Raw genomic sequence first — 18,476 nt, 5'->3', positions numbered from 1 at the left:
TAGGTTCATTATTTACTGAAGTTTATTTTAGTTAAAAAAATTTACCACTCGAACAATTGAGTTAAATTTAAAAATGTCTCAACCCAATTTAACTTAACCTCCAAGCACCACTGTCCAAAGGTAAAAAAACGAGTTATTATTTATTTATTTTTGTAGTTTATTTATTTATTTTTGTATGGAAGCTAAAAAAAGTTTAGACTGTAATTTAAATAATTTTATTTTAACATTTTCTCATGCAATGTTATTAAGTTTCCGGATTTCTCTCATGTTTCTTTGAATTAAAAAAAAAAAAAAAAAAATATATATATATATATATATATATATATATATATAACGTAGAAGTTAGTTGACGGCGTTAACGTCGGTTGGACGAATGTTTGGTATTTTGTTATCGTCTTTCCGTTGGAGGTATGTCTATAAAAGGTCCGTTTTGTCCAAAGCTTTCACTGACATCACCACTCGTTTCCTCTGTTCTTCTTCTTCTTCTTCCTTTTCTCTCCACATTTCTCCTTCTCCATAATCTCTCTCTCTTAATTCCCTCTGGTTTTTCTCAAGAGAGTGAACGAGAGAGAGAGAGAGGTCAGTAATGGCGGCACTCAGCAAATGGTCTTCTCTGTCTCTGCTTGCGCTTGCAATGGTGTTCTTCGTAACAATGGCTCTGGTTCGCAAAGAAGAGGTCTCTGAAATTAGGTAAATCTTTTCTTCCTTTCATATTCTTCTCTTACAATCTCAATGTCATGTGTTTGATTTGATAATTCTAGCCACATTGTGTGAATTTCTTGTTGGGAGAAAATGCTAGGTTTGTATGGTACTGATTCTTTTCGATTTCAATTTGGAGACTCTTGAATGTTCAATGTGGATGTATGATTCAATATGATTTAGTGTTTTTTCTTAGAATATTGGATCAATGCTGTAATGTCGAAATGAGATAAAGTAAAACTACGCTCCACTGCTTTAATGGCGGACTTCAGTTCAAAATTCTTTTTACTAAAGGAGTGAGGAATAAAAATAGAATCTCTTAGTTTCAAACGAACTGTAGCGGTTTATGAAACGATTCTTGTTATTTTTCATTTGTTCAGGACTGTGTTAGCGACGAAGTTTCAGAGCTCTATCAACTCATCAATGGCGACTAGGTTAGTGTTCGTTTCATTAACTCGAGTAATGAAAGGAAGGGGAAAATCTGTACCGTAATGAAATGATCTCAACCGTACGTTCTGCCCATCTTGCTAATCACAGCCGTTGGATTCTCCTCGGATCCGTGTGATGTGATGACCCAACTGTAGCTAACGATCTCAGCCGTTGAGATCCAGATCTTCAATCTGGACCGTTTGTTCCGTTTCCAGTTACTCCCCCTTAAGATTCCTTCCCGTAATTACCCCACAGGCTCCCTGTCATTTCCCTCGCGTTTCAGTCATTTCATCAACAAGAATAGAAGGACAGTTTCTTCTTTCTCCTTTTATTTTCTTATTAATTCTTTGGGTGTTCGTTTTTATCTTTTTCCTTCCCTCTAGTGCCGACCAATCGTCTTGCCACAATTCCCTCTCTCTAAACAAAAGCGCTTTTCCCAACCGTTTTCTCTCTGTGACAGAACGACAGTACGGCGGGCTGCGTGAAAGATCTCTTCCGCACCCACCTTGAGCGTTGAAGCCACTCACTAACTTCTTCATTTCCATTCCTCACGCGCCCTCTGATATTCCACGCGCCCTTTTCTAATATACGTCTTCACTGGCTCTACTTTGAAGTTTAAACTCCTCTAATATGGCTAATTGTTAAGTTAATATGGCTAATTGTTAAGTTAAGTGAGAATAAAAAGATAATATCTAGGTGGGTTTGTCACTTAATTGGGTGATTCTGTTTACAGGGCGGTGAATGATGATTCGGAGGAGCTTAACAATGAGCATGCTGTGGATAATCCTGACGAGATTGCTGCCTCTGTTGAGATGTGAGTCTTTTTCTTTCATTCATTCTATATTTGAATCATTGATTCTTTTGTTATCGTAAAGATGTCTATATCTTGTTAAGAAATTCATTATTAGAGAGATTGGTTTTGTGAAATTTGGATCGAATTGGATTTTTCTCTTGTAATTAGTAATGGGTCTTGTAGTAATCAAATAGCGAGCTGAACATCGCACATGCGGATGTTCGTTTCGTTTTTGTCTGTATCGTAAAATCTTAGGAAGAGAATTTATAGACGTTACAATGAAAGAGTGTTCGTGGTCAAAATGGCAGCATGATTTTGTCATTTTCTGTTTTAGTGATATGCATTCTTTTATTACCGTTGTGATTGAAAACGAGCATTACTGGCGCCCCTGACATTCGCTTTCCGACAAATTCTTGATTGTTCTCGATATTTGTACATGTAGATTGTGATGGGGTTTCCCATAACTTTTATCCTATCTTTGGTTTTTCATTGGACAAGAGCAATTTCAGAACTCAAGAGAAATTTGTCCTAAGAATGTTCTTTGATATGGCAGGAGCATCCGTAACAGCACTGAAAGGAGAAAATTGGGATTTTTCTCCTGTGGAACTGGCAATCCCATTGATGACTGTTGGCGTTGCGACCCCAATTGGCACCACAAACGTAAACGCCTAGCTGAATGTGGCATTGGGTTCGGCCGGAATGCTATCGGTGGTCGTGATGGTCGTTTCTACGTTGTCACTGATTCAAGCGACAACGATCCGGTGAACCCGAAGCCAGGGACTCTTCGTCATGCTGTCATTCAAGAGAAACCTCTTTGGATCGTATTCAAAAGGGACATGGTGATTCAATTGAAACAAGAACTCATCATGAACAGTTTTAAGACCATTGATGCTCGCGGGGTCAATGTACACATCGCCAATGGCGCTTGCATCACAATACAGTTTGTGACCAATATCATTATCCATGGTCTTCACATCCATGATTGCAAGCCCACAGGAAATGCCATGGTGAGAAGCTCTCCAACTCATTTTGGGTGGAGAACCATGGCTGATGGCGATGCCATTTCCATCTTTGGGTCAAGCCATATATGGATCGACCACAATTCACTCTCTAATTGTGCCGATGGCCTTGTTGATGCTGTCATGGGCTCAACTGCAATCACCATCTCCAACAATCACTTCACCCACCACAATGAGGTACACTTTCTATTGCATTTCTGATATCAAATCAAGTTAGAAATAACAAATTTGTTTGATGAAATTTGATCTTAAATGGTAACAGGTGATGCTTCTAGGCCATAGTGATTCCTACACAAAGGACAAGCAAATGCAAGTCACCATTGCTTATAACCATTTTGGAGAGGGACTCATTCAAAGAATGCCAAGGTAAGCTCGTCTTTTATACGTGAAGAAGATGGTTTAAATTGTGTTGAGTTTGTCAACAGCGATTTCTCACCCCACATAAATTTCAATGATGTGTATAGATGTAGGCATGGCTATTTCCATGTGGTGAACAATGACTACACTCATTGGGAGATGTATGCCATTGGTGGGAGTGCAAACCCCACCATCAATAGTCAAGGAAACAGATATGCTGCTCCAACCAACCCTTTTGCCAAGGAGGTAACTAACTCCCCCAAAAATCATTTCAACTTAGATTTAGATTCCAAAATTCTTTAATAGTCGGGTCTTGTAACCGCTTAAGCCCACTATCAGTAGGTATTGTTCTCTTTGAGCTTTCCCTTTCGAACTTCCCCTAGAGGTTTACCGCTAGCGGATATTGTCTTCTTTGGACTTTCCGCTTTGATCTTCCCCTCAAAGTTTTTAAAACGCTTTTGTTAGAGAGAATTTACACACCTTTATAAGGAATGTTTCTTACTCCTTCCCAACTGACGTGAGATCTCACAATCCACCCCCTTCTAGGGCTCAGCGTTCTCGCTAGCACTCATTCCTTTTTCTTATCGATGTGGGACCCCAATTTTACCCCCTTTCGGGGCCCAACGTCCTTGGCACACCACTCATGTCCATCCTCAATCATTGTGGGACCTACCAATCCACTCCTTCGGGGCCCGGCATCTTTACTAGCACACTGTCTCGTGTCTACCCCATTTTAGGGCTTAGCCTCCTAGTTGGCACATCGCCGGACGTCTGGCTCTGATACTCTTTGTAACCGTCCAAGCCCAAGCTAACTATTAGCAAATATTATTCTCTTTGTACTTTCCGTTTCGGGCTTTTCTCAAAGTTTTTAAAATGGGTCTCCAATGAAATCTCACCTTATAACGAAGGTTTTGTTCTCCTTTCGAACGGAGAGATCTCACTTGGTTGATGCGATGTAATGCAGGTGACCAAACGAGTTGAAACAGCAGAGAACGAATGGAAAGGGTGGAACTGGAGATCAGAAGGAGATATGCTGCTGAACGGTGCTTATTTCACCCCATCAGGCGCTGGAGCTTCAGCAAGCTATGCGAGAGCCTCCAGCTTAGGAGCCAAATCTGCTTCCATGGTTGCCTCCATCACTTCTTCAGCAGGTTCGCTCCCTTGCCGCCGAGGCCATCCCTGCTAGTCCTGTCCCTATCATCTTAACACCAAAAAAGAAAAATTCATGATTTCTCATCCATTTCCATTGCCCCCTTCTTTATAGCCATTTAACAAACACATTTTTTCCCCTTCAAAACTTGTTTTAAAACCAAACCCCTTTGTTGTTCATCTGTTGGTTGCTCAACCTCGGCCTGCTTCAGCTGAAAAGAAAATGCCATTTAAGGGGCAGGTGCAGAAGCGTTGTCCTTCTTCAAAAATTTCTTTTCCTCAATTTGTCTGGTTTTTTTTACCATATGCGTCGAGTCATTTTGTGATGCAATATTGTCGGTCATTACACTATGTTTTTTACTCTTGGTTTTGTAACTTTTTTTTTTTAACCTTTTGAGATCATGATAGAGACAGCTTAAAGAAGAGTACAAAAGCTGAAAGGAAAGTAGTGATGTTGTTATGTTTTTTTTTTTTACCTAGTGGGTAATTGTTAAGTTTTGGTTAGAGTGGTTTGTCTCTATACTCATTATTATGGCCTTTCAAATTGTTTGTGATCTGCCAGCATTTTTGTTTTACCATCATGTGCTTTGTGGGCCATTTCCCCTCACTTTGTTATACCATCAAGCAAGTTATAGCCAATATGATTAGTAACAAAAAACATGATTAAACCTTTGAAAACTCAAAATTAAGTTACGTCACATTGAAATAGTTGATGGAGCTCAACGTCAAAATGTTTCTTAGCTCAACGCCAATTAACAATATATTATTGTCTAAAAGATTAAAACCTAAACCCTAAAAGGGATTTCCCACCTCGAGATCCTCATGAACTCCTAAAGTGCAATGGTTGATGTTTCTTCTCTAAATTTTCTATTTAATACAATTTGTTCATGTCAAAACGAAAGTCAACTAATAAATCAAATAACTCGTGTTATAGACTATAAATATTTAGATGAAGCCCTTATTTATGGGCCTTTTCAACTTTCCTAGATAACTTAAAAACGAAGTCACGAAAGATTGTCATTTTTCATGATTTTCAACTTTGTTAGATGGCTTATAAATGAAGCCATGAAAATTTTGTGCTTGTTTCATACGTTGTTTTCATAGACCCGACTTATAAATAAAACGACTTTTCTATTTATATTTTAATAATTAAATAAATTTTTTGATATAAGTAATTTTGAATTAATTTTTAAGGATATAATTGACTTTAGTCCTATTTAGTAATTTATTATTTTAAATAAAAATAATATTTTTTTTGTTTAATTAAAAAAACTTTTTACCATCTAAAAAGTTATTAAAAAAACAAAAAATATAAATGAAAAAACCTCAATGTCATGTGTTTGGTAATATAAAAATAATGGCACGTGACACATGCTTCATTTATACATAAGAAAATAAAGTTTTTTTTAATTAACAATTTTGTTTATTTATTTTTAAGAAATACTGTTTGGTCTCTTTCTAACGTGGCAGTTAAGAAGGGAAGATGTTTACATGGGCCAACTAAATCGGCCCATATTTAGGTCCTACGGCCTTTTAATGGGCCTTTTTGAATATCTTAACGATCGGCCCATGATTTGGGCCTGCTTGATAGGCCCAATTGTTTTAATTTTTTTTAATTTTCATAAATAATAGTTTTATTTATCTATCGACTAAAATTTTCTATTTTTATTCTTAATAAAATTTATATATTAAATTTTTTATATAATAGTTATATATTTATTATTATTATCATTATTATGTGAAAATTTGTAATTTTCTAATTTAGCTTCCAAAATATACTCTTTATCTATTTAAATAATGAATAAAAAAAATTAAGTTCATAATAAAAAAAGATACGTGTCAAAGATCCCAAAGGAGAAGCCTTTTCCAACGTCACCGAACCCTGAATTTTCGGCCACTCCCTCCAAACTGCGCCGTTTTGACCTCTTTTTCTCTCTCTCCTCTTTTGGATATATATATATTCTTAATTTTCTTTCCAACAAATTCACAAATATAATAAAATTAATTTTTTAACTCTTAAAAATTTTAAATTATAAATTTATTAGATACCAAAATTAAAATTTTATTTTTTAAAAATATTTATTAAACACAAAATTAAAAAGTAAGAACCCGTTAAATTCAAAATTAAAAGTATCTAATATATCCATAATTTTTTTTTATTTTGTATCTTTAGATCATTAAATTTTAAAAAATTTCTAATTAAGTCCCGTAGCTCTCAATTATGTATTTAAACATACGATTTCATTTTATATTTAATGAATTTGTTAATTTAAAAAATGCACGTTAGAAATAAAATCGAAAGTTTAGGAATCCATATTGACGTTTTTTAAAGTTTAAAGACCTATCATAAATAAAATTAAAAGTTCGTATATCTGTTAAATAGATATTAAATATTAAAAATCTATTTAATATAAATATAAAAATTTAGAGACTAAAATAATATTTTAACCATTACATTAATAAAAGATATAATTAAATATAAGTACACATTATTATATATTTATTAGTGAATTATTTTTCTTCCTTTCCCATTACCTAAACATACCAACTCTTGTCCATCATTCATGCCTTTGTGTTTGTTGTGATATACATTAAACCCACTTATTAATGATTGGATTTTTTTTCCCTATAATTAAAAAAAATTATTTTAAATTATTCAACGTGACATCCGAGTAAAAGAGGGGTATATGAATGAACTGAGATTACATCTAAATAAGAATGAACTTGAGGATAGATGACTAAAAATGCTTAAAATAATTGAAAGTCAGTGCTCCCTTCATGAATGAACTGAGACCAAATATGACTGAGAGAGATACTAAGAATAGGATGACTAATAAACCCTTCAAAGAAATGAAAGTTACTACCTATACTAACAAGGTCCTCGTTTCCGGTGACTTAATCATAGGAATGGTTTGCTTGGAGCAATTCTATGTTAGGTGACCTCTTGAAAAATTTTGTAAGATACATGTGAGCGAGGACAAAACATGTTGGAAGGATACATGTTGGTCGGTGGAGATAGTTTTCACTTTAAAAAAGTGAGGAGTAGGTAACGTGACTGTGTCACAGGGGTTACAGGAAATACCGAGTCACATAGTACCGAGTCACATAGTTGCTGATTCTGAATTCGGCATAGCTTAATTATATTGAAATATTTTTTTGTTTTAGATGATTGTGTTGGTCACGTGGTTGGCCTCAAAATATGGGATGTGTTCTTCATGTTGTCCAAACCTACCATTACCACTATTATAATTTATTAACCCTAATTTTTAATATATTTATTTTCTTTTGCTTTTTGTTCTTTTGATATTGTTTAATATTGTAGCCCATTAGTCTCTTGTGGGGGAATTTTTCAAATCCACATGATTCCCACCTCTTTTTATTTCCTCGTTCAACAAATACGTAACTTTCCCGATTTTAATTCAGGTTCCTGGGTTGGGTTTGATGTTAATTGGAACGAGTATGAGTGAATTTGTTCGGTTCAAGAAATTCAGTATACACGTAACTTTCTCGGTTGTAGTTCAGGTTTCTAGGTTACGTTTGATGTTAATGAGAACGAGTATGAGTGAATTTGTTCACTTCGTGAAATTTAGTATATATGTAACTTTCTCGATTGTAATTCAGGTTTTTGTCTTTTGATTTATGAATTTTCTATTAGATCTCCTTCCGGTAGTAATAATATAATGTAAATCTTAATTAAATATTTAAAAATGAATAAATCGATATTTTATAAACTAATATTTTACTTTTATTAAAATAAAAATTTTCAATAAATCCAATCTAACCCGAACAATTGAATTTGGTCTAAAAAAAAGTTCAAACCTGACTCAACCCAACTAACGAACACCCTTAAAGACATCAGTACTAACTTAATGATTAAAATTAATTCTGAAATAAAAATTATTAATATTTTATTTTAAAAAATACACTAAAACTTTAAAAAGTATAGTTAAATTAAAAATAAAAAATAAAAAATAAAAAATATGGCTTATTACTCTATTTAAAAAAATATCCTAATCTTTATAAAAAAAGTTTAAAAAAATTTATTACCGCCAATATAAAGACGAAAATCGTCTATCTACACCTCATAGGTTATCTCGACTTTTAAATATTATTTTTGAAAATTTATAATATTTTTGTTTTGAACTTTTTAAAAAATTTAAAGATATTTATGAAGTTCGTTTTCGAAGGGTATTAAAGGTATTTTTGTAAGTGTATTATAAAAATATTTTTTAAATAAATGGAAAATTGGTGGGTGATTTTATTAATTTATTGTATTAGAATTAAATAATAGAGATTCCTCCAAAAGTCTTAATTCTTCTTAATTTCAACACATAAATAAAGTTTTGGATTAAATAATTAAAAAAAATTGAATTAAAATATTAGAAGATCTAGTGGGTGACAAATGCATATGAAACTTATCTATTCCCAATGTTTACGTGTGCTTTAATTAATTATTTTTTTGAAATATTAAGTGCATACACTAATTTGTTTTATTTTTTTATTTAATTACAGTTTGGTAGAGGACAATGAAATTATTATGACCAGTAATTAAATCCAATGGACATATGACATTCGAGTAAAGAAGAGATATATGAAGGAATAGAGACAACATCCGAACGAGTGATCCTAAAGATATAATCGTTGGTCATGTCTTGGTGTGACACCCGAATAAAAGTGTGATGCATGAATGAATCAAGACCATATCTGAAGGAGAACGATAACGCGGATAGGATGACTAATAAATATTTAAAAGAAATGAAAGTTATTAACTATACCAACATGGTGGACGGTTCTGTTTGGAAGCTTTATCATAGGAACTTCATAGTTAAGCGTGTTTTACTTCGATCAATTCTATGTTGGGTGGCCTTATAGAAATTTTTTCTGAGATGCACGTGAGTGAGAGCAAAACATGTTAGAAAGACTCGTGTTGGTTTGTGAGGATAGTTTTCACTCTTAAGAAGTAACCATGTCATAGAGGAATGTCGGGGTCATTAGGTGTCGGATTCAAAGTCCAAATTCTGGGTATTCATGCACGACATTTAACGGATTAAGCACAAAAACAATAAACTTTGCTTAATTACTAATCTATCACATGCGTATTGTGAAAATACATGGTAAAAAAATGTATGAATTAGGTGTTTCTTTCAAGGCAAGCTAAGATGATTATTGACACAACACACGTTACACTTCATCATGATTTCTATTCTACAATTTGCTAATGTTCGTAATAGGTAAAAAAACCACAAAGTTTGTCATTTTAGGATTAAGGAAAGTCCCATAATGTTCTCCGACACAGTTGGTTTGATAAAAGACATGTCTGAATCTTATTCTTCTCGATAAAATCATTGTTTGTTATCATCTTTCGTTATGAAAACAACAGTGCCAATATAAGCATAGCTCAACTGTTAAATGCTAGAGTTTTAAGTAAGGAATACATCTCCATTGTTACTAAGTTTTTTGAGAAAATCAAAAGTAAAGCCATGAGAGCAACAGAGTAGAACAATGCTCTTTAACTTAGCCATGTCAATAGAATCCTCGAGTGTCGACAAAGGGTGTACTTTGTTCGAGAGCTACAAAAAAAGAGTCGAGACTCGATTAAGGGGAGGTTATTCGAGAGCTCTACAGACCTTAAGAGAGACTCTACGATGTATTTTGTTCGAGGGGAGGATTGTCGAGGATTGTTGAGAGAGGAGTCCCACATCGACTAATTAAAGCCATCCATTTTTCTCGTAAGGTTGAAGTTCAAATCTTCACTATCGTGTCGTAAAAAGGAAAAAAACCCGAACAAAGTAGAGCCGAAAGACAAGATGAGAAGGGTAGGGTTTGTTGATGTTGGTCATGTGAGTTCTGCAGAGGCCGCGTGAACCAATCTCTGGCAAACCATTTTATGACAATAAGTAAGTCTTAAGCATATTATATATTATATATCTAAGTTTTTGTGTACTAAATTATCAGAAATGGAATAATGTTTTAAAATTTTAAGCTAAAGTTTTATATTTGTTTATTTCATTACTTTCTGATTAATATGAGAGTGACAGAGACAGGTGGCTGGTGGCTGGAGCTGCAGCTTCTTGGATCTCAAGACATTGGAGTTTTAAACCACTTGGTTTTTAATATTAATTATGTCCACTTAAATATGTTTTTTTTAAGGTTTGTGTCTTGTTGCTCACTTTCTTTTCACATCTATATAAATATACAAAGAACTTGAAGTTCTAATTTCATCCTTAGAACCCTAATTTCAAAGATTTGAACCCTATAATCCCTACTACAATCATGGTTGAAAAATTAAATTTGTTGGTGTTGGTGCATTGGAAAACGTTAGTTTACACGGGTGTATTTATAGTTGTTTCAATTAAACTCTTAAATTTTTTGAGTAATCGTCATGTCATGTTGTGAGATTGATAACAGCTCGTTCTCCAGAAGTTGTAACTTCGTATCATTTTTCTTTAAGAAAAGTGTCCCGAACATGTCTCATGCTTTTTCCGGTGTCCTGTCATCCTGAATGTGCTCTAATATCTCTTCTTCGACTGTGGTCTTCAAGGCAAATACTGTTTTAGTGATTATCTAGATCAGTCCTGTTAGACAAATCGTCACGAGAGATTATTTAGTGATCCTCTAATAGAACCACGTCTATCCAAACATAGTACATGTTATAGATATGCATAGTTTGCACATACATAACTTACTATAATAACTTGCACATACATAATTTGCAGGGAAAGACTATTGACATGAACAATCTCGTGAATCTGGGGATAAATATGGATTTAATTAAAGTCTCCCAAATCACATATCGAAAACACGATCTTATTGGGTTCAAACCTGACATGGACTAAAGCCGTGTTGTTGACCACGAGGACGAAAACAAACCTCCATTTAACAAAACGAAAACTCTTTTTCCCTTCTTATTGAGCAAGGTTAGTAAAAATGAGCACATGAAGGAAGTGTAGGACTCAATTGAAAAAGACCAACAACGTTATTTGGAGTTAAAATGCTTTTTATTTGGTTAGAACCAAATCCTAGGCATTTGTACACTCTTATTTGAGCTGGAGTCGATGTCAAGGAAGAGCAAACACTCTCAAAAACTCACATTCCCATAAGGAGAGAGAGTTTTGAAACCCCTAAATTATGCGAACCCAAGAAGAAAAGTTTGGAATTTGAGGCAAATGTCCACCAAATTCCTCTTCTTCCCCTTCTTCTTCTTCTTCTCTCTCTCCTCTTTTGCTGCAACTATCCATGAAGAAGCTTCAATTCTTCTCTCATGGCTTCACACTTCCCCTGTTTCCCCTGTTTCCCCTGTTTTTTCCGATTGGAATGTCCGTGACTCAACGCCCTGTAACTGGACCTCCATTACTTGTTCTCCTCGAGGCTTTGTCACTCAAATCAGGATCATTTCAATCCCTCTTCATCTCCCTTTCCCTTCAAATCTCTCCTCTTTTCACTCTCTTCAAAGGCTGGTCATTTCTGATGCTAATCTCACCGGCCCCATTCCTTCCGACATTGGTGACTGCACTGAGCTCACACTCATTGATTTGAGCTCAAACAACCTTGTCGGAACAATCCCAACAACCATTGGAAAGCTCGAGAAGCTTGAGGATTTGATCTTGAACTCCAACCAGCTGGCTGGGAAAATCCCATTTGAGCTTACCAATTGTAAGTCCCTCAAGAACTTGCTCTTGTTTGACAATAAACTGAGTGGAGGAATCCCTTCTGATATGGGAAAAATGAGGAATCTTGAGATTCTTAGAGCTGGTGGAAACAGAGATATCAATGGAGAAATCCCATATCAGATCGGAAATTGCAGAAATCTAACCATTTTGGGGTTGGCTGACACTAGAATTTCAGGCCCTTTGCCTAATTCTTTAGGCAAACTTGAAAAGCTTCAAACTTTATCCATTTACACCACCATGATCTCCGGCGAGATTCCACCGGAGCTAGGCAACTGTTCTGAGCTTGTCAACATGTTTCTGTATGAAAATAGTCTCTCTGGTTCAATACCAAAGGAAATTGGTAAGCTGCAGAAGCTTGAGCAGCTGTTTCTATGGCAGAATGAGTTAGCTGGAACAATCCCACCTGAAGTTGGTGACTGTTCTAGCTTGAAAAAGATTGATCTTTCTTTGAATTTTCTTTCTGGGGCAATTCCTTTAACATTAGGAGGTCTTCCTTTCCTTGAGGAGTTCATGATTAGTAGCAATAACGTGTCGGGTTCGATCCCTTCGAATCTTTCGAACGCTACGAATCTTTCGCAGTTGCAGCTTGATAGCAATGAGATTTCTGGTTTGATCCCTCCTGAGTTGGGGATGTTAAGGAATCTGAATGTGTTCTTTGCTTGGCAGAATCAGCTGGAAGGAAACATTCCATGGAGTTTGTCGAATTGCTCATATCTTCAAGCTCTTGATTTGTCTCATAATTCATTAACAGGCAGTGTTCCTCCTGGATTGTTTCACCTCAAGAACTTGACTAATCTTTTGTTGATTTCAAATGATATCTCTGGTACATTGCCACCTGATATTGGTAACTGCAGCTCTCTTCTCCGAATGCGGCTCGGGAACAATCGGATTACGGGGGAGATCCCGGCATCGATCGGTGCGTTACGGAGCTTGAATTTCCTTGATTTGTCAGGAAATCATCTTACAGGATCATTGCCTGCTGAGATTGGGAGCTGTGGAGCTTTGGAAATGATTGATCTAAGCAGCAATGAACTGAAAGGTTCATTGCCTGAATCACTGTCTTCACTGTCGGAGCTTCAAGTGTTGGATGTCTCATCCAACAATTTTGTTGGTCGGATTCCAGCTAGCTTAGGACAGCTTGTTTCTTTGAATAAGCTCATTCTAGCTAGAAACTCTTTCTCAGGAACAATTCCCACATCGCTTAAACTCTGTTCAAATCTCCAACTACTTGATCTCAGCAGCAATCAACTCACCGGGAACGTACCGGTCGAGTTGGGTTCGATCGTATCGCTCGAGATCGCTCTCAACCTTAGCTGTAATGAGCTGACTGGTTCATTGCCTTTTGAAATGTCTGGACTTAATAAGCTGTCTGTTCTTGACCTTTCACATAACAGGCTTGAAGGTGATTTGAAACCGCTTGCAGGGCTTGACAATCTTGTATTGCTTAACATTTCTTTCAATGAATTCAATGGTTTTCTTCCGGACAATAAGCTTTTCAGACAGCTGTCACCGACCGACTTGACTGGCAACGATGGTCTCTGTTCGTCTATTAAAGATTCGTGTTTCGTAACGGATTCAGATGGAGAAGGACTTACGAGTGACGGTGATGATACAACGAGATCACGAAAGTGGAAGCTAGCCATTGCATTGCTTATTGTCCTGACATTTATGATGATAGTAATGGGGTTAATCGCAGTGATTCGAGCACGGAAGATGATTCGAGACGAGGATTCGGAGATGGGAGATACTTGGCCTTGGCAATTCATACCATTCCAAAAACTGAATTTCTCTGTTGAGTCAGTGTTGAGGCTTCTTGTGGATGGCAATGTGATCGGCAAAGGGTGTTCGGGGATGGTTTATCGAGCAGAATTGGATAACGGGGAAGTGATTGCCGTGAAGAAGCTATGGCCAACAATGATGGAAACAGATAATAGCGACGATAAATGTCGAGTAAGGGATTCGTTTTCGGCCGAGGTTAAAACTCTAGGCTCGATACGTCACAAGAACATCGTGAGGTTCTTGGGATGTTGTTCGAATCGAAACACGAGATTGTTAATGTACGATTATATGCCGAATGGTAGCTTGGGAAGTCTTTTACATGAGAGAAATGGGAATGCCTTGGAATGGGATCTAAGATACCAAATCTTACTTGGTGCAGCACAAGGCCTTGCCTATTTGCACCATGATTGTGTCCCTCCAATTGTTCATAGGGACATTAAGGCCAACAACATTCTCATCGGTCTCGAATTCGAGGCCTATATCGCCGATTTCAGTCTAGCCAAGCTTATCGACAACGGAGATTTTGGTAGGTCATCCAACACAGTTGCAGGCTCTTATGGATACATTGCTCCCGGTAAGTAAGCACCTTCTTTCGATTACCCGAGACATATAGCGAGACAAAGTCGATATATCTAATCCAGTACTCAACTTTTGTCTGTTTCAGAATATGGTTACATGATGAAGATAACCGAGAAGAGTGATGTCTACAGCTACGGAGTTGTGATAATCGAAGTCTTAACAGGAAAACAACCGATCGACCCAACGATACCAGACGGACTACACATAGTGGATTGGGTGAGAAGAAAGAGAGGGAACGAAGTCCTTGACCCGAGATTGCAATCGAGACCAGAGACAGAAATAGAGGAGATGATGCAAGTTTTAGGCATAGCGTTATTGTGCGTAAACTCGACACCGGACGAGCGACCGACGATGAAAGATGTGGAAGCGATGCTGAAAGGAATCAAACATGAAAGAGAATAGTATGCAAAAGTTGATATGTTGCTCAAAGGTGGGGCCTCCCCTACAAATGGAGGGCAAGAGAAGAACAACAAGAGCTCAAATAATGGCAATGGAGTTGGAATTGAATCATCTTCTTCAAAATTGTCAACCAGAAGCTTACTCAACACAAGCTTTTCTGCTTCCTCGTTGATCTATTCATCATCATCCTCTAATGGCAGAGATAGTTAATTTTTTTTTTTTTCGTTTGTAAAAAGAAGATTGAATGATGCTTAAGCTAAAAGTTGGAATCTCGTTTATTCGTAAGCTTCTTCGTTGAACAAAAATTTGGTGTCAATCGGACATCATATGACACTCCACGTTGATGTATGAATTTGTGTCATTTTTACATGCCTGGGTGTTAGATTAAGTATGTCGTAGAATGTACTGTAGGGGGAGACGTGATGTTGGTTCTCTGACACTCCTTGGCCTCGTTGCCTAAGTGAGCCACCCGTGACGCATATATGTCTCATGGAGTGGGAGTGGGCAAGTATTGCAAGATGAGTGTCTTGCACGTTTCACTTCGGGAATGAAATTTTAATGACAGTGTCTAGTGACACAGGTGTGTCGACATTGTGCCCTTTTCCATGAGGTTGCGTTTTAGAGTTGTGTAGAAATGACTTGATATGGACACAAAATGGTTCATGTCTCCATGGTTCTTGGAAGGATGGAAGTTTGGGAAGTTTCAAATATAAAGTTAACAAGTGTTCGAAGAGAGATTTAAAGGCATATAACATCTTGATACACATGGTGACATCACAAAGCATCATTAGGACTCGATAGTTCCTAGTTGGCATGATACTTGCCCGAGTTGTCCCAAGGATCGACATTGTGCCCTTTCCCATGAGTTGGAGGTTGCATTACAGATTCAAGTTTTGACACGCAAACGATTCTTACCTCGATAGTGCTTAGGTTGGAAAGCTCAAAATATTAAGTTAACTCATAGATTAATTCACAATTAACATGTCTCGAGCGAGCTGCAAAGGCATATGACATCTCGGTGCATGTGGTGGCATTATAAAGCATTAGTAGGCCTCAATCATTCCTAATTGGCATGACATTTGTCCGAGTTGTCCCGATAAGCATTGTAATAATTCGATAAAGAACAGTAGGCAACCATTAAGTCAGTAGAAGCTCGAAACGTGTCGAAGTAGGCCAGTGAAACTAGATAAGCATTATTTATGCTTCAATAGATTCTCGTAAGCGTTCAAATGACTCGATAAGCTTCAATAAAATGAATAGAAAAGATACAAAAATGGGTGAGAGTATGATTTAGATCATGGGCTGACATGTTTTTTTTTTTGTTGTTTTCGACACAATCCCAATTTGTTTCAATTTTCAAGGTTGGTAAAGCTTTTTTCTCTTGAGTTCAAAGCTAAATTTGAAGTACTCAACTTTAAGCTGAATTTGGCGACATGTTCTGAAGCATTACAAAATGTGTCAAATCTCACATTCATAATTAATGCAAATCTTGGAAGGTAACAACAAATGCAATCATTAAACCCCCCAAACTCACATTCGACCAACCAGGACATGTCGCCAAACAATTTAAAACCTATTTGGATAAAATTAAAACAAACAATTTAAAACCCATATTTGGCTTCTTCATTTCATCATCACCAAATTGGAAGTTTGATTCCATGAAGAAGAAAGAGAAGTGTAAAGCAAAAAATGGGTTCTGAGTTCTTCTTCTTCAATGCCTTCTTTTCTCACTTTTATTTCTTGTTTGTTTTCTTTCTTCCATTTTTGTGCTTGCTTTATGGCAGACCTTGCTTCCTGTTTCATAAAGTACTGTACTTTATTTGAGGAAATTTAGGGTTCTTGAGAAATGGGGAAGATGCTCCCAAAAACCTAATAGCCAAAACAGAGATTCCAATTCTCAAACCATTAGACAACACTCGGTTTATGTAAAATTCAACATCGATTGGAGAGGAGAACGAAACGTATTTGATCAAGATATTGGGCGGTGTGCCAATGAGGACGTTGGGTCCCCAAAGGAGGTGGATTGTGAGATCTCACATCGATTGAATAGAGAAATGAAACATACCTTAAAAGGGTGTGGACACCTCTCCCTAACAAACATGTTTTAAAGTGAACAATACCTGTTAGCGATGAGTTTGGGCTGTTACAAATAGTATATGAGCAAGACATCAGGTTGTGTGCCAGCGTCCTTGCTGAGTCCCTAAACGGGGTGGATTTTGAGATCCCATATCGGTTGGAGAGGAAACTGAAACATATCTTATAATATTTTTCATTTTAAAACCGTGAGACTGACGACAAAGCGATGGACTTGAACTATTACAAATGGTATCCGAGCAAGACATCGAACAGTGTGTCAGTGAGGACGGAGTCTCCAAGGGAGTAGATTGTGTGATCCCACATCAATTGGAGAAGGAAACGAAACATACCCTATAAATTTTTCTATTTTAAAATCGTGAAACTGACGACTATACATCGCAAGCCAAAGCAGACAATATCTGTTAATGATCGACATCAAAAGGAATATAACACCATTTTGATTTGGATTAACACCATTTTGATTTGGATTTATGTGAAGTGTCCCATCCTGTTTGGCAGCTTCCCAAACAATCCATTATAGTGAGGTTGAGAGTTCCAAGTAAATATAAGATGATCATACGTTTGAACATCAATAACAAAACTACAAAAAAAAAAAAAAAACATTAAAAAGTTTCATCTTTGCACAAACACTCTCATTTGTACTATAAATTCTCTTTTATATTTCATATCTAAATCAGTGTTCCAAACCCTACCTTTCTCTTTTGCTATTGAATGTACAAAATTTGTCTCATCCTAGTTTAACAATGATCGTTGGTGTGATTGGGAGTCATTTTGCTTTTATCATCGCCAAAATCGTTCGTATCTTAACCGTGTAGAAATGATTTCTGGTCATTGGAAAGCAATTGTAGTTGTTCAAATCGTTCGTATCCTTGTCCTCTCCTTGCCCTGTGAACATTTCCCGATATAAGTATATCTTATTGCATGCTCTAACCCTAGATTTTGAAAAAAATCTAATAAACGGGGATGGAGAAAATGTTTGAGCTACTCCGCCAACGAGTTAGGTTTAGGTTTAGATGTGTTCTATTTTTTTCTCGATCCAACCAACACAACTCGTGAACACTCTACCGACAAATGTTGTCCACGTCATGCCCATAAATTGCTTCGTGTCAAGTCATCCAACACATAAAAATTGTATATATTATTAAACTAAAAAGGAGTAAACTAGGTAATGCCTTTTGTTGAGGCGACAAAAGGATGGGATATCTAAGGTATTGCTCAAACAGTGAAATTAAAAGATATTGAAAATGGCAGTCAATTCAACCTATGTCTTGTGTATAGTGAGTTCTGTTTCAGAATAGCTCACTTTATCAAGGATAAATGGTAGGGTTTATGGAGTTCATTCTCGGACGAATGCGTTTTTGGTACAAAAGTCTCAAACCAAAAACCGACGTGGTTAATCGGTTCTTATAAAACTATGGGAATGAGTACGTTGGCTATCATGGTGGATCATCGTAACATAAATAAGATTTTCTTCCGCTCACTACAACTGTAATAACCCTAAAATAA

The 18,476-nt window shown here is 36.4% G+C and overlaps 2 protein-coding genes across 3 annotated transcripts; both read left to right on the top strand.

Annotated features, from left to right (window-relative positions):
• The first annotated feature begins 459 nt into the window (after positions 1–459).
• Positions 460–5,021, top strand: LOC111779301 (putative pectate lyase 1). 2 transcript variants are annotated; one of them, XM_023659423.2, is made up of 7 exons: positions 460–690; positions 1,080–1,133; positions 1,862–1,942; positions 2,475–3,117; positions 3,203–3,306; positions 3,405–3,543; positions 4,262–5,021. In XM_023659423.2, the coding sequence occupies exons 1-7, from the start codon at positions 587–589 to the stop codon at positions 4,481–4,483; spliced, it is 1,347 nt and encodes a 448-aa protein (XP_023515191.1). In that variant the 5' UTR covers positions 460–586; the 3' UTR covers positions 4,484–5,021. The 2 variants fall into 2 exon arrangements, with proteins under 2 accessions (XP_023515191.1, XP_023515192.1); XM_023659424.2 differs by lacking the exon at positions 1,080–1,133.
• A 6,447-nt stretch (positions 5,022–11,468) lies between these two features.
• Positions 11,469–15,464, top strand: LOC111778713 (uncharacterized). The gene is made up of 2 exons (XM_023658686.2): positions 11,469–14,469; positions 14,560–15,464. Exons 1-2 carry the CDS (start codon positions 11,613–11,615, stop codon positions 14,874–14,876), a joined length of 3,174 nt encoding a protein of 1,057 aa, XP_023514454.2. The 5' UTR covers positions 11,469–11,612; the 3' UTR covers positions 14,877–15,464.
• Positions 15,465–18,476: the final 3,012 nt, after the last annotated feature.

This window comes from Cucurbita pepo, chromosome 17 (genome assembly GCF_057944985.1).
Source record: "Cucurbita pepo subsp. pepo isolate OVF chromosome 17, ASM5794498v1, whole genome shotgun sequence".
Classification (NCBI taxonomy): Eukaryota; Viridiplantae; Streptophyta; class Magnoliopsida; order Cucurbitales; family Cucurbitaceae; genus Cucurbita; species Cucurbita pepo.
Note: the sequence above shows the minus strand (reverse complement) of the source record. Positions and strands in the feature narration are given on the sequence as shown.

Bases quoted from the DNA above. Each gene is read 5' to 3' on its own strand.
- LOC111779301 (XM_023659423.2), top strand. From the start codon at position 587: ATGGCGGCACTCAGCAAATGGTCTTCTCTGTCTCTGCTTGCGCTTGCA. The intron at 691-1,079 runs GTAAATCTTTTC...TCATTTGTTCAG, and splicing joins GAAGAGGTCTCTGAAATTAG to GACTGTGTTAGCGACGAAGT. The intron at 1,943-2,474 runs GTGAGTCTTTTT...TTGATATGGCAG, and splicing joins ATTGCTGCCTCTGTTGAGAT to GAGCATCCGTAACAGCACTG.
- LOC111778713 (XM_023658686.2), top strand. From the start codon at position 11,613: ATGTCCACCAAATTCCTCTTCTTCCCCTTCTTCTTCTTCTTCTCTCTC. The intron at 14,470-14,559 runs GTAAGTAAGCAC...TGTCTGTTTCAG, and splicing joins TTATGGATACATTGCTCCCG to AATATGGTTACATGATGAAG.